The 12,672-nt window shown below is 39.7% G+C and overlaps 1 protein-coding gene across 1 annotated transcript in view; it reads right to left on the minus strand.

The window, feature by feature from the left end:
• Positions 1 to 12,672, minus strand: part of LOC149442398 (ubiquitin-like protein 3) — a 256,509-nt gene that overhangs the window by 17,024 nt on the left and 226,813 nt on the right. The window contains exon 4 of the mRNA XM_089656143.1: positions 5,028 to 5,105. Coding sequence (XP_089512269.1) covers positions 5,028 to 5,105 — 78 coding nt within the window. The remainder of the gene's footprint in view (positions 1 to 5,027; positions 5,106 to 12,672) is intronic.

The following is a 12,672-nucleotide window of genomic DNA, read 5'->3' on the forward strand; positions in this document are numbered from 1 at the left end:
GTTAAACTGGCCGAACTTCAATCAGTCTATGGGCAGCTTAAAGCAGAACTAAATTCTCCAGCATACTCACCTCCACCTTCCAGCAATGTCAGGGTTACATCTCTTGCTGGCTGCTGCCATTGAGTGTCAGTTTTTTGCCTCTTGATTGCCCGGCAGGAGACGTCGTCATCCCACACATGCGCACCGCATGTCATTTCAGCACAACTGAAGTCTGCCAGGCACATGCAGCTCAGTGTAAATTTGGTAGGAAACTGTGGGCAGCCAGGTATGTTTGTTTCATAGCAGAATAGACATGCTATGTCTCTTTTGCAATATAGACCTGCCTGTTGGCAGTTTTCTAAAAGTTTAGTTCCACTTTAAGGGTACAAACAAATTTCTCTACATCTGTATATGTTTTTTCTGTGATTGTGAATCCTGCATACCCAAATGTGTCATATGGAACCGCTCCACTTCCTCCTGCACTTTGGACTACTAGTTCACCTCACCGTAAATGCCATGTCAGGTGCAGTGTCTTAGCTACTAATGGAAAACCCAAAGGCTACTCTTTTGCTTTTTGCGAGTGCTGCAATTTACCCCATGTGATAAACAGTATGTGTGAATGGTGAATAAGGAATGATGCTTCTACTGTCAGATTTTGCAGTCTCCAGTTTAATAAATCAACCCCACAGTCTGCTCCATGCTTTGGCAGCTGTTTGAAGCTGCAGAACGTCTGTTCATCTTTTTGGAAAATGAAGGTTCCTGTGTCTACACAGAATATACTCAAGGTGCACATTATGGGCAGAGACCCAGGGTGACATTTAGTAATCAGAATAAGGTCACAGAAGCTACTACTAATTACTACCTATTCACCGACTCCTACCCTCTCCTGTCTATTTTTATAGACTAACAAATTAGTAGTGGTATACCAGGTTCAATAGTTGGAGATGCATTTAGCATATCTCCCATCACCACAAACAACCCAAAAGAACTTGCCATTTAACAACATCGTCGCTGATTCCAGCCACTGATGACACTAAACAGGCAGTGGATACAAATGGAGAAACAGAAAAAGGGCGCACCGACCTAATGCATTATTGTTTAAAATAATTTATTGAAGAAACAAAATAGGTATCATACTCACAATGGACATAACACAGGCATGTCAAACTGAACAAGATGTATGATCCAAACAACATCTGAGTCCATACGATGGTACCCTGGATGACGAACTGGCTCTGAGGAAGAGGTGGTGTCCTCGAAACGCGTTAGCCAGTTCAGTTTGACTTGCCTGTGTTATTATGTCCATTGTGAGTATGATACCTATTTTGTTTCTTCAATAAATTATTTTAAACAATAATGCACTAGGTCGGTGCGCCCTTTTTCTGTTTCTCCATTTGTATCCAGTGTATTTGGACACCCCGGTCTGTTGAGGGCAGCAAGCAGTGCATATTCCAGAAAATTCCAGAACATTCCTATTGGGTCTACTGAGTCCTTTCCTAGCGCAGGAGTAAAGTGTTTGTTGTGTTGGACTAAACAGGCAGTGTCAGGGTTAACAGCACAGTGATAAAGGTTTGAGTATATAGGAATGTCTGTGTGATCAGAGTTTCCTTTCCATGTTCATAACAGAAGCATGGACAGCCTTTATTCACACATTTACTACAGTCTTTACTTACAGCCTGGATTGGAGGTGAAAGTTGTAAAAGATTCAGACGAAAAAAGTATCATTTGTCTTCATTCTCAGGAGATTTGCTTGTTCATGGGTAGCCTTGATGCTCTATTTAGCAAGACTGGCTTTCTACTTCCTGGGAGGAAAATCATTCAGTTCTTCCCCAAAAATTTATACTAAAACCTTGTATGGCACAACTGGTCTTTCTAGTACCTGCCAGTAGGAGCATCACCCGCACTTGTCCAATCAGCTGCTATGACATCTTGGAAAAAAAGCGCACACCTAGCACATTCATACACAAAAGGGACAGGCGACAGGCCATGCACAATTTAGAATTATTAAAGGAAGTGAAAGATGGTGTTTCCCTGCAAAGCTGGTTAACCCTTTGATCACCCTAGATGTTAACCTCTTCCCAACCAGTGTCATTAGTACAGTGATCAGTGCATATTTTTGTCAATCGTTCCCATAAAGTCAGTTAGCGCTATAGTCGCAGGCCTGCTATAAGTTGCTGATCATCGCCATTTCTAGTATAAAAAAAATTAATGAAAAAAATTCCAGTATGTGTCCCATAGTTTGTAGATGCTATAAATTTTTCGCAAACTAATCAATATACTCTTATTGGGATTTTTTTTACCAAAATATGTAGCAGAATACATTTTGGCCTAAATTTATGAAGAAATTTGATTTTTAAAATTTTCTTATTGGATATGTTCTTATGGTAGAAAATAAAAAATATAGTTTTTTTTTTTTTTTCAAAATTGTCAGTCTTTTCTTGTTTATAATACTAAAAGTAAAAACCGTAGACGTGATCAAAAACTACCAAAAAAAAGCTCTATTTGTGGGGGAAAAAAAGACATAAATTTCATTTATGTACAGCATTGCATGACCGCCCAATTGTCAGTCAATGTAACGCATCACTGTATCACAAAAAATGGCCTGGTCAGGAAGGGGGTTAAATCGTCCAGAGGGCAAGTGGTTAAAAACAAAATATTATTACTCTGTGTTTATCCACATTATCTAAGCTGGAGTTGTGCTGCTGCTGACACATATCATATTGCAGCGTCAGCTGAGATTTCCCTTTCAGGATCACACTCTGCGTTTTGTGAAGTGATCTGCTTTTCTCCAGGGTGATCCCAGCAGCAGTCATGTGATATGGGATACAGTAACAATAGCCTAGTGTCCACTTATCATAGAGAAGTCATTGTTTTATTACTGGCGTGTACTGTGCCCATCTCATTAACAATCTACTGGCTTTACATCAAACACTTGGCCCTTCATTCCCAAAACTAGTGGCATGCTGTAATCCTACTTTGATAACTAAAAAGAAAAGAAACAAACTGGCTCAAACAACCTAGGTACAAATTAACTTTTACAATGGTTTTTTTAGGAAGATAGTCCTAGAATATAGCAGCCTTAATGGTAAATCATGCAGTGGGGTGCACTTACATCAAACACAGCAAAAGATAGTAAATGTACAAGTGCAGAAATTAGAGGAGCTGGATTCCGTTTGGTTGTTATTGGCAACATCCCTAGAATCCTTTACCGTGGTTCAGCTGTGCACTGCGATTTAGATTTGGTGGCCTAAAATGCAGCTCCTGAGCACATGGGTGGAGTACACTATTAGGCTCAGGACTACACATTGCCAAAACAGGTGAAAAGCCACTAGTGCAGTCACCCAGTATACTCAGGACTGGGAAAATAAGATACAAAACAGGTGAAAAGCCACTAGTGCAGTCACCCAGTATACTCAGGACTGGGAAAATAAGATACAAAACAGGTGAAAAGCCACTAGTGGAGTTACCCAGTATACTCAGGACTGGGAAAATAAGATACAAAACAGGTGAAAAGCCACTAGTGCAGTCACCCAGTATACTCAGGACTGGGAAAGTAGGGAGCATTATACTCAAATTTCAGGTTCAGCAGTGGTCTTAATATAATGTGAGCCATTCCCAATACATGAACCCGTAAGATTATGAGTTGCTAAAACTCTTTTGTGCCTTACTGTAACATCACATAGCAATTTTGTGGAACAAAACAAATTGGAAAGTGCCACTCCCACTGCCTCTGGTCCTTCTTTAGGGCTACCTGAAAACTCTGGAAACCCCAGAACCCAGGATGCTCTGTCATGCATAAAGGAGGTTTCCTAGTTGCATAATGGCCAGGCCAGAGCCAGACTTTCTACTGGCCCATGACAGTGATGGACAGCTATGTCAAGCAATAGTACAGCGAATAAGGCAAGAAGTGGCAAATAAAAGCTAGTGACAAGAGATCTAAGCAATATTGTGCGTTACAGAATACTCCAGGGTTCTGGATACAAAAGTGCTCTATTGTGGATTGGATGCCATATGCAGACACTTGGAGGTGCCTTCTATCCAATACAAATGGCACGTTAAAATTCATGAAAATTCAAAACAATTCATGTTAAAAAATGCACTTCCTTAAAAAGTAACTCCAATCTCACCTATTTCTGTCACATATACTTTCTGGTTCTATCAGAAAAATTTGGTGGTTTCCCCACTGTTTGCCTTTGAAGTTTTATAGATGGGCACTGCAGCAGACAAATTTCCAGACACCTAGCCTCCCTAAATGCCCAGTGATAGTCAAAAACATGCCCCCTAGGCTAGAGGAACTTCCATCACAGCAGCTGCATACACTGTAGTGAACAAAACTTCCCCAGAGATGGTTTCATCTGGATTAGAAAGGGTTAGCTGCAAAGCCTAACCCCTACTTGTGCACACTGAATGGATGAACTCACCAGTTTCTCTGCAGCAGTTAGTATGTTGTCCAGTGTAGAGTGTTGTGTAAGCCAGAATGCAAGCACATGTAACAACTTCTTAAATCTTCTGGATAAGAAAGCATTATCTGCAGGTATCCCACTGCTCCCAGTGCACACTGCAAGGCCAGACTAAGGAATTTCTCTGCAGCGGACAGCATATTTTGTTGTGGTACTTTCTATGTGTGAAAACAGTAATGTTTTTCAGCATATATAGCTGACTTGCTGTGCTCCTTATTGCTCTGTTTGTTTTTGCAATGGACGTGCTGAATTATCTACAGTAGGATGAGAAATGAAGCAAGGGTGGTCATAACACCTCTTTTCTTCCAGTTTAAGGGTACAAAGCCTCAGGTAATTATCAAAATAAAGGCGTGTGTGTGTGTAGAGGATAGTCGGGAACATATTTTTCATTAAAGCTAATCTGGACCACACTTGACAATATATTATTCCAGCCCAACTATTTACTAAAACTTCTTTTTTTTTTTTTTTTTTTTTTTAAGGGTTCCACTCTTTATCCAAATAATGCAACAATTCATCAGACGTAGCATCAGCTGTAGGGTCCAAGGTTTCTTCACACAAAGAACGCGCAGACCTCCAAAAATACCATACCTTGAGAGTTTGGCTCTGGCAATGTCTCTCTGGCAACCAAATGCATCACTGTTGTCTTGCCAAGTGGAAGTTTTAATGCTGCATAAAACAAAGCAACGAAAAATTAGATAAAATATATATAATCCTATTAAGTATTTACAAAAACATGCTTTTGTGATAGTGAAAATGTGAAAAAGTGCTATCAAACAAAAGCAAAAATCTGCATACAATGGGTATAGATATGCAATAAACCCCTTAAACATATATATTTAATAATTGCAGAGCTAAATAAATCTAAATAATCCAATAAACCCCTTAAATATATATAGTTAATAACTGCAGCGCTAAATAAATCTAAATAATCCACCATATATAATTGGTGCAAACATAAATGTGTCCATAAATCAAAATAAAAAGTTCTTCCACAGATGAATCACAGTAAAGTGTGAATATCATATGTATATCCACTGAACAAATTATGGATCCTGGTGTCTTTTGCACAAGCCTTCACCATATATAAAGGAAACACCTGCTGTGCTGATCCTCCACCTTATAGGGAGATTACAGGAGGATTACCGCAGCAAAATGATAAGGATAGAACAGCAATATAAACTTGTTGTATAATATCCTTCAGGGTCTCTCTCTCTCCACCAATGACAACTGTACTTTTCCATTCCGTCAAGAGTCATTATCAGCATTCAAATCCACAAGGAACCACTCCTCTGCTGCCACTTCCAACAACAGGAAGTAGAGAGGAGATGTTGTTGGAAGTGGTTCCTTGTGGATTTGAATGCTGATACGGACTCCTGGTGGAATGGAAAAGTACAGTTTTCATTTTTAAAAAATGGTGGGGAGAGAGACCCTGAAGGATATTATATAAGTGTACATTGCTGTTCTATCCTTAGACAGAATTTTGTTGCATTAAGCCTGTATTCTCCCTATAAGGTGGAGGATAAACACAGCAGGTGTTTCATATATATTATATATATATAGTGTACGTATGTGCAAAAGACACCAGAATCCTTTATTTTTTCAGTGGATATACATGTGATATTCACACTTTACTGCGATACATCTGTGGAAAAACTTTTTCTTTTGATTTATGGACACATTTATGTTTGCACCAATTATATATGGTCGATTATTTCGATTTATTTACTCTTTTGTAATGCAGACAGTAAATAAGTGAACCATTTCTGTTATGTTCTCCTGTACAAAACAAGGGTGAGGGTAAAAAAAGGGCAGCATTGAAAGCCAAGCAGATCCTATTTCATTGCACACAACTTTTGGTCTAATGTTCTGACAACTGGAAAGTAGATGTTCCTGGAATAGAAGATTGGCTTAATAGAATTACTAATCCTTTAGCAGGTACACCAGTTAAACATACACTATGACTTAAGTTCAGTTTAAAGGTAAAAAAAAAATAAAAAAAAGAAGCTTTAATAACATGTATTAGATATGACATGCTGTTAGTGAAAAGTCCACAAGATGGCACAAGTGCACAAATAACGAATATCACTGGTACAATAAAAATGCATCAACCAAGTCGTGTGTTCTCTGGCAAGCTATTGATTTATAATATGAACATCCACCGCTCTGTATACTTCCTACTGTATGGAACAAAATGTATTACCTTTAGATATGGGTAGTTACAAAGATAATTTAGGCACAAAATAAAAGCATAATTGTGATGAAATACATGCAGTTTTCTCAAGGTAACTCATTGTCATCAGCTTTTAAGGACTACAATTCCATTCTCAGTTAACTCTCCCTCAATGAATTATTTTACTGCAGTAATGGTAATGGTTTATACAAGAGACTCTGCAGGAAAGAAGGCTAAGTCTTGAAGATGAAACCTAAGATCAAAAGGAATAACATGGACCCTAGTACCCTAATCTCCCAGATTGTAAGCTCCGAGGAGCAGGGCCCTCCTATCTCTCTTGTATTGAACTGTATTATTACTGTATTGTCTCCCGTTATATTGTAAAGCGCTGAGCAAACTGTTGGCGCTATATAAATCCTGTATAAAAATACCACCAATTTAATAGTACCAAAATACGTCTGCTTATTGTGCCCTCCACGATCTTAAGTAAAATTGCTGCATTAACCTGCATTCACCCCCTGAGCAGAGCATATTCCTGGTGATTGTGAAGCATACTCTTCAGGCATTGTTCAGATGTATTATAAGCATTTCTGCAGGTTTAGAAAACTTTCTGGGCTGGACAAGGGAAGGAGAGTTCTTCAGGCATGAATGCATGAAAAGGAGTGTTTGCTGGTGCTCCCATAGTAAAGAGCAGTCAGGCATAGGGAAATGAGCAGATAAAAATGTGAAGCAGAAAAAATATTTGAATGGAGGCTTACACCTTTAAAAAAAAAAAAAAAAAAGGTTTAAAAATCTACTTATTTTACATTTTGCACATGATGTGACTGTTTCTACTAATATTCTAAAAACAAATGTATATCCTAAACCTCTCATGAAGAAGCTCCAGCACAGTGCAGGAGATTCTTGCTGGAAGCTCCTTGACGTCATCCATGTCAAGGCAAGGCACAGGCGCAAGTATATTTTTTAACTATTCTTCACGGGTGTATTTTTTGTGTGGCAATTTTACATGAAGGGTAGCCACTATATAAAGCTGAACCCAGGCACACAGCTCCATACAGATAAAATACACATAATCAAGTTATTTTATCTGTCAAAGGGTCTGTATTTCTGTCCATCCTGGTATGAGATGCACACAGCTCTGCCTGGCAGGTCAGGAGACCTTGACGTTTCTCTGATTCAGCTTAGTAATGCTTAGGCCAGTTGCACATTGGGTGTGTATCTAGCTGATGTGCCTCCAATCTCAGTGTTTTAGTGTGCCCGGGAGGCACAGGTGCAGTGTCTAGCCGAAAAACACTCCGGATGGACAAGACTAAATGCCTGGATTGCAGGTGCTAAAGGTCTCTTCCCCATACCCACTCAGAGACTGGATATAAAACAGCAGACTGATGGGCTCTGCTCTCTCCTCCTATGAGTGTGCACTGCAGTGCAACTTTACAACTCTTGTGCTGCTTCTCTCACCCCCAATCTGAGCACATCTTTACAGGGATTGCAACATTCTGACACCAAGTTAAAATTGAAAGCCCAAATTAACTCTGAGTTTAAATGAGCCAAATACATTCCAGGTGCATCGGGACAAAAGGTGATATGGAGACAATACCTTACAGTTAATCGCAGCCTGTGGAAAAGCCTATATTCTGCCAGCAGCTGCAGAGTAGGACCTTCGCTCTCTGCTGGAAAGTAGTCGTCTCATTGCAGAAGTCCACTGATTGTAGAGCTCTGTCTCTGACACAGTAGGAGGCATGCAGGACTTCTCAAACAAGACCACTGCTTCCATACAGACAGCAAGGGTTCTACTCTGCAGCATGCTGGCAGGACAAAGGCCTCATCCCCTATAAGCCAGCAAATCTTTTAAAAGTGTCACAATTCCAGGGGTTTTAGTTTATGTAAAATTTCCCAGCCTGTGACTGGACAGTGAAAGGAGAAGCAGTTTGATTGAGCTAATCTCTCTGTTGATCAGCTCTTCTCTCCTATCAGTACACTCCATGCACTGCAAAACAACTGACTGTTTTTTTTTCTTTCTATTTTTATTTTCTTCTCTCTCGCTCTGTCTTGTTCCCTCTCTCTCGTCTGATTGGACAGGACTCGTCAGTGGGCAGGGTAGCCCTCCCAAAGTGCACGCCACTATGCCGGAGATGAAGGCGTGTAGATTGGAGATATTCCATGGACATCACTACTATGCCGCCCAAGCTCCGGACTACCACCACACCCACAGAAAGGAACGATTTTGGAGGGCTACATCTCAAAAATGGAGTGACAGAACCATTTTACAAAGAGGTGATTAGACACAGAGCACTCAAAGGTATTTATGGATGACAGTATTCAGCATTTGACCAACATTGGGTTTACAAGCACTTTAAGGATGCAGTAAAGATTACAGGGCATATTTTCTATCTGTCTAAAATTCGGCTTTGAACTCAAAGTTCAAATGTGCTTTAAAGATATCCTGATGAGTACAGCAAGTTGCTTCTCCAACATCTGGCTTGAGTATTAAGTGGATCTTGCATTCACGTGAAAGGCGCACTTTAAACTGCCCAGTGAGTAACTGTGCATTGTACATGAATGCAATTCTTTCTGGGCATAGACTTTGCACCACTTGGTGAGAGTACTGAGTGGCTGTAGAAGTGGGGCAGGAGATCCAGGCAGGAGATCTGAGACTATATGGGCTGCTGATTTTCCACTGGGGCTCCCCATAGGTTGGCAAGTAAATAATTATATAAAATATTTCACAGCAATATCTGTAAAATGTTTAATTTAATTTAATTTAACAAATCAAACTTACCAGATATCCATTAAAAAATCCCCTTAAGTACATATACTGCAGAGATTGTTTCTAGTGAAAAGTGTAATCAGAGGCTCTTATCTGTTACATTCACTTATTCAGGCTGCTGCTGAGCACTACAAGAGCCCAGTGTGTTCCTTCCCTCCCTACAGCTTGCTGTGTTTATCAGATAATCTGCTACTTCTCTGCAATCACCAGAGAGATACAACTGGATACAACTGCCTTGCAAATAGAAGTCAAAACCATCCCCAGTAATAAAAGTTAGATTGCCACATAAAAGAAAAATCTAAAGAGAAAAATATGGCCCCATAAGGCATATTCACCTGTATATTATAATGTCTCTCTATATTGTACATTTTTAAAAGCTGATGCGAGTCCCAGATGGGGGATTCTCTGACATGCATTTCATCCTATCAGTAAACATAGACCGTTTTGACTGATATATATATATATATTAAATACCTGTTGATTTTTACCAGAAATGTTGTGAGCTAACAACTTCCTGTGCTCTCTGCCTGTGTACAAGGAGCGGTTATGTACATGAGGGGCAGGAAGGAGAAGAGAAGATGACTTTGTTCTTTGTAAGCCATCAAAAATTAAGCAGGCGGGGCTGACACCACCTGCTCAAGAATTCAGAGCTGTGCTGTTATCAAAAAGGAAAGTAGGTGCACACAACATTTCTGGCAGAACAGTTATTCTGTACTTGCAGTATGTTTAACTACTTGCCTACTGGGAACTTTTACCCCCCTCATGCCCAGGTCAGTTTTCCGCATTCAGTGCTGTTGCACTTTGAATGACAATTGCGCGATCATGCAACATTGTAATCTTGCTATTTGAATGGGAATTGCGCGGTCATGCAACTTTGTACCCATATGAAATTTTTATCATTTTTTTCACACAAATAGAGCTTTCCTTTGGTGATACTTATTCGCCACTGGGTTTTTTTTTTGCTCTATAAAAAAAGAGCAAAACATTTGAAAAAAAAAATATTTTTTTTTTCATTGTTTCTATTATAAAATTTTGTAAACAGGTCATTATTCTCCTACACTGATGTGTGTTGATGAGGCACTGATGAGCTGGCACGGATAGGCAGCACTGATGAGGCTGCACTGATATGCAGCAATGACAGGCGGAACTGATCATCAGTGCGGGTGTCCTGTGCAACATTTTCCGATTATCGGCAGTGCTTCCTCAGGCTGTAACAGCATGAGGAAAGTGCTGACGATAACTAGCATCTGTATTTACTCCGTGATCTGCTGTGTCATTGGACACAGCTGTGCCCGTGGTAAAAGGCCACTGTGATTGGCCTTTTACCAGGTCATGTGATCAGCTGTGTCCGTACGACACAGCGATCACTAACAGCGACGGGTGTGTGCCACCATTTGGCTATAGCGCGGTTGTAATGTGGTTCAAGGAATAAAATATTTATTAAAGGTGTCAATATAGTGCTGACAATTTATGCAGCGCTTTACATAAATGTACATACTGCAGTTCAATGTTTGAAAATATAAAAGAATGCACCTAGGGAAAGAGGAAAAGGAAAGAAGGAAAGTTCAAAACTAATCTTAAAAAGTATTTGGAAAAGACTTCCAGCAGAGGTAATTAGTCAGTCAACAGTAAGTGGATTCAAGTATGCTTGGAACAAACATAAATCTATACTAAAAAAAAAAAAAAAGTTAACAAAAAACAAAATAAAACAAAACGTAAAATAAAAAAAACAAAATAAAACAAAATGAAGGAGGCCGATAGACCACTAGGTCTTTTTTCTGCCATCACTCTTCTGTATGTACATTTATATGCCTTTCAGGCTTCAAGGACCTTACAATCTACTGTACCAATTGCACAAGCATACATACACATACAATTAAGTCCATATATATTTGAACACAGGCACAATTTTAGATGTTTTCAGGTATTTACCAAAACATATTCAAGCTATAGTTATATAATGGCTATGGGCTGAAAGTGCACACTCTCAGGTTTAATTTGAGGGTATGTACATCCAAATTGGAGGAAGGGTTTAGGAATTACAGCTTTTAAGATTAGCCATCCCCCCTTTTTCAAGGGACCTAAAGTAACTGGACAGTTGAATGTAATCATAAATAAAATGTTAATTTGCAATATTTTGTTGAGAATCCTTTACTGGCAATGACAGCCTGAAGTCTGGAACCCATGGACATTACCAAAGACTGTATTTTCTCCTTTCTGATGCTTTGCCAGGCTCCAACTGCAGCTGTCTTCAGTTCTTTGTTTGGGGGTCTTTCTGCCTTTAGTTTTGCCTTCAGCAAGTGAAATGCATGCTCAATTGGGTTGACATCAGGTGATTGACTTGGCCATTGCAGAATATTCCACTTCTTTTCCTTCAAAAGCTCCTGGGTTGCTTTTGCAGTGTGTTTTGGATCATTGTCCCTCTGTATTGTGAAGTGTTGTCCAATCAACTTAGCTGAATTTGGCTGAATCTGGGCTGACAGTATATGTTTAAACACTGCAGAATTCATCCGGCTGCTTCCGTCTTCTGTCCCATCATCAATAAACACCAATGACCCAGTGCCACTGGAAGCCATGCATACCCATGCCATCACACTGCCTCCACCATGTTTTACAGATGACGCTGTGTGCTTTGGATCATGAGCTGTTCCAAGCCTTCTCCACACTATTTTCTTCCTGTCATTCAGGTACAGATTAATCTTAGTTTCATCTGTCCAAAGAATACTTTTCCAGAACTGGTCTGGCTTTTTTAGAAGTTTTTTGGCAAAGTTTAATCTGGCTTTTCTATTCTTCAGGCTTATGAATGGTTTGCACCTTGTGGTGAACCCTCTGTATTTGCTCTCGTAAAGTCTTCTCTTGATTGTAGATTTTGACAATGATACACCACCTCCTGGAGAGTGTCCTTCACTTGTCTGGATGTTTTGAATGGGTTTACCATATGAGAAAATCCTGCGATCATCCACCACCATTGTCTTCTGTGGACATCCATGCCTTTTTATGTTGCTGAGCTCACCAGTGCATTCTTCTTTCCTCAGAATGTACCAAACTGTTGATTTGGCCACTCCTATTGCTGCTATCTCTCTGATGGATTTGTTTTGTTTTTGAAGCCTTACAATGGCCTGTTTCACTTGCATGGACAGCTTCTTTGAACGCATGATATAAGTTCACAGCAATAGATTCCAAATGCAAATAACACACTTAGAATCAACCCCGGACCTTTTACCTGCTTAACTGATAAAGAAATAATGAAAGGAGCAGCCCACACCTGGCCATGAAACAGCTTTTGATTCAATTGT

This window comes from Staurois parvus, unplaced genomic scaffold, assembly GCF_062004578.1.
Source record: "Staurois parvus isolate SC_StPar_1 unplaced genomic scaffold, SC_StPar_1.0 ptg000891l, whole genome shotgun sequence".
NCBI lineage: Eukaryota > Metazoa > Chordata > Amphibia > Anura > Ranidae > Staurois > Staurois parvus.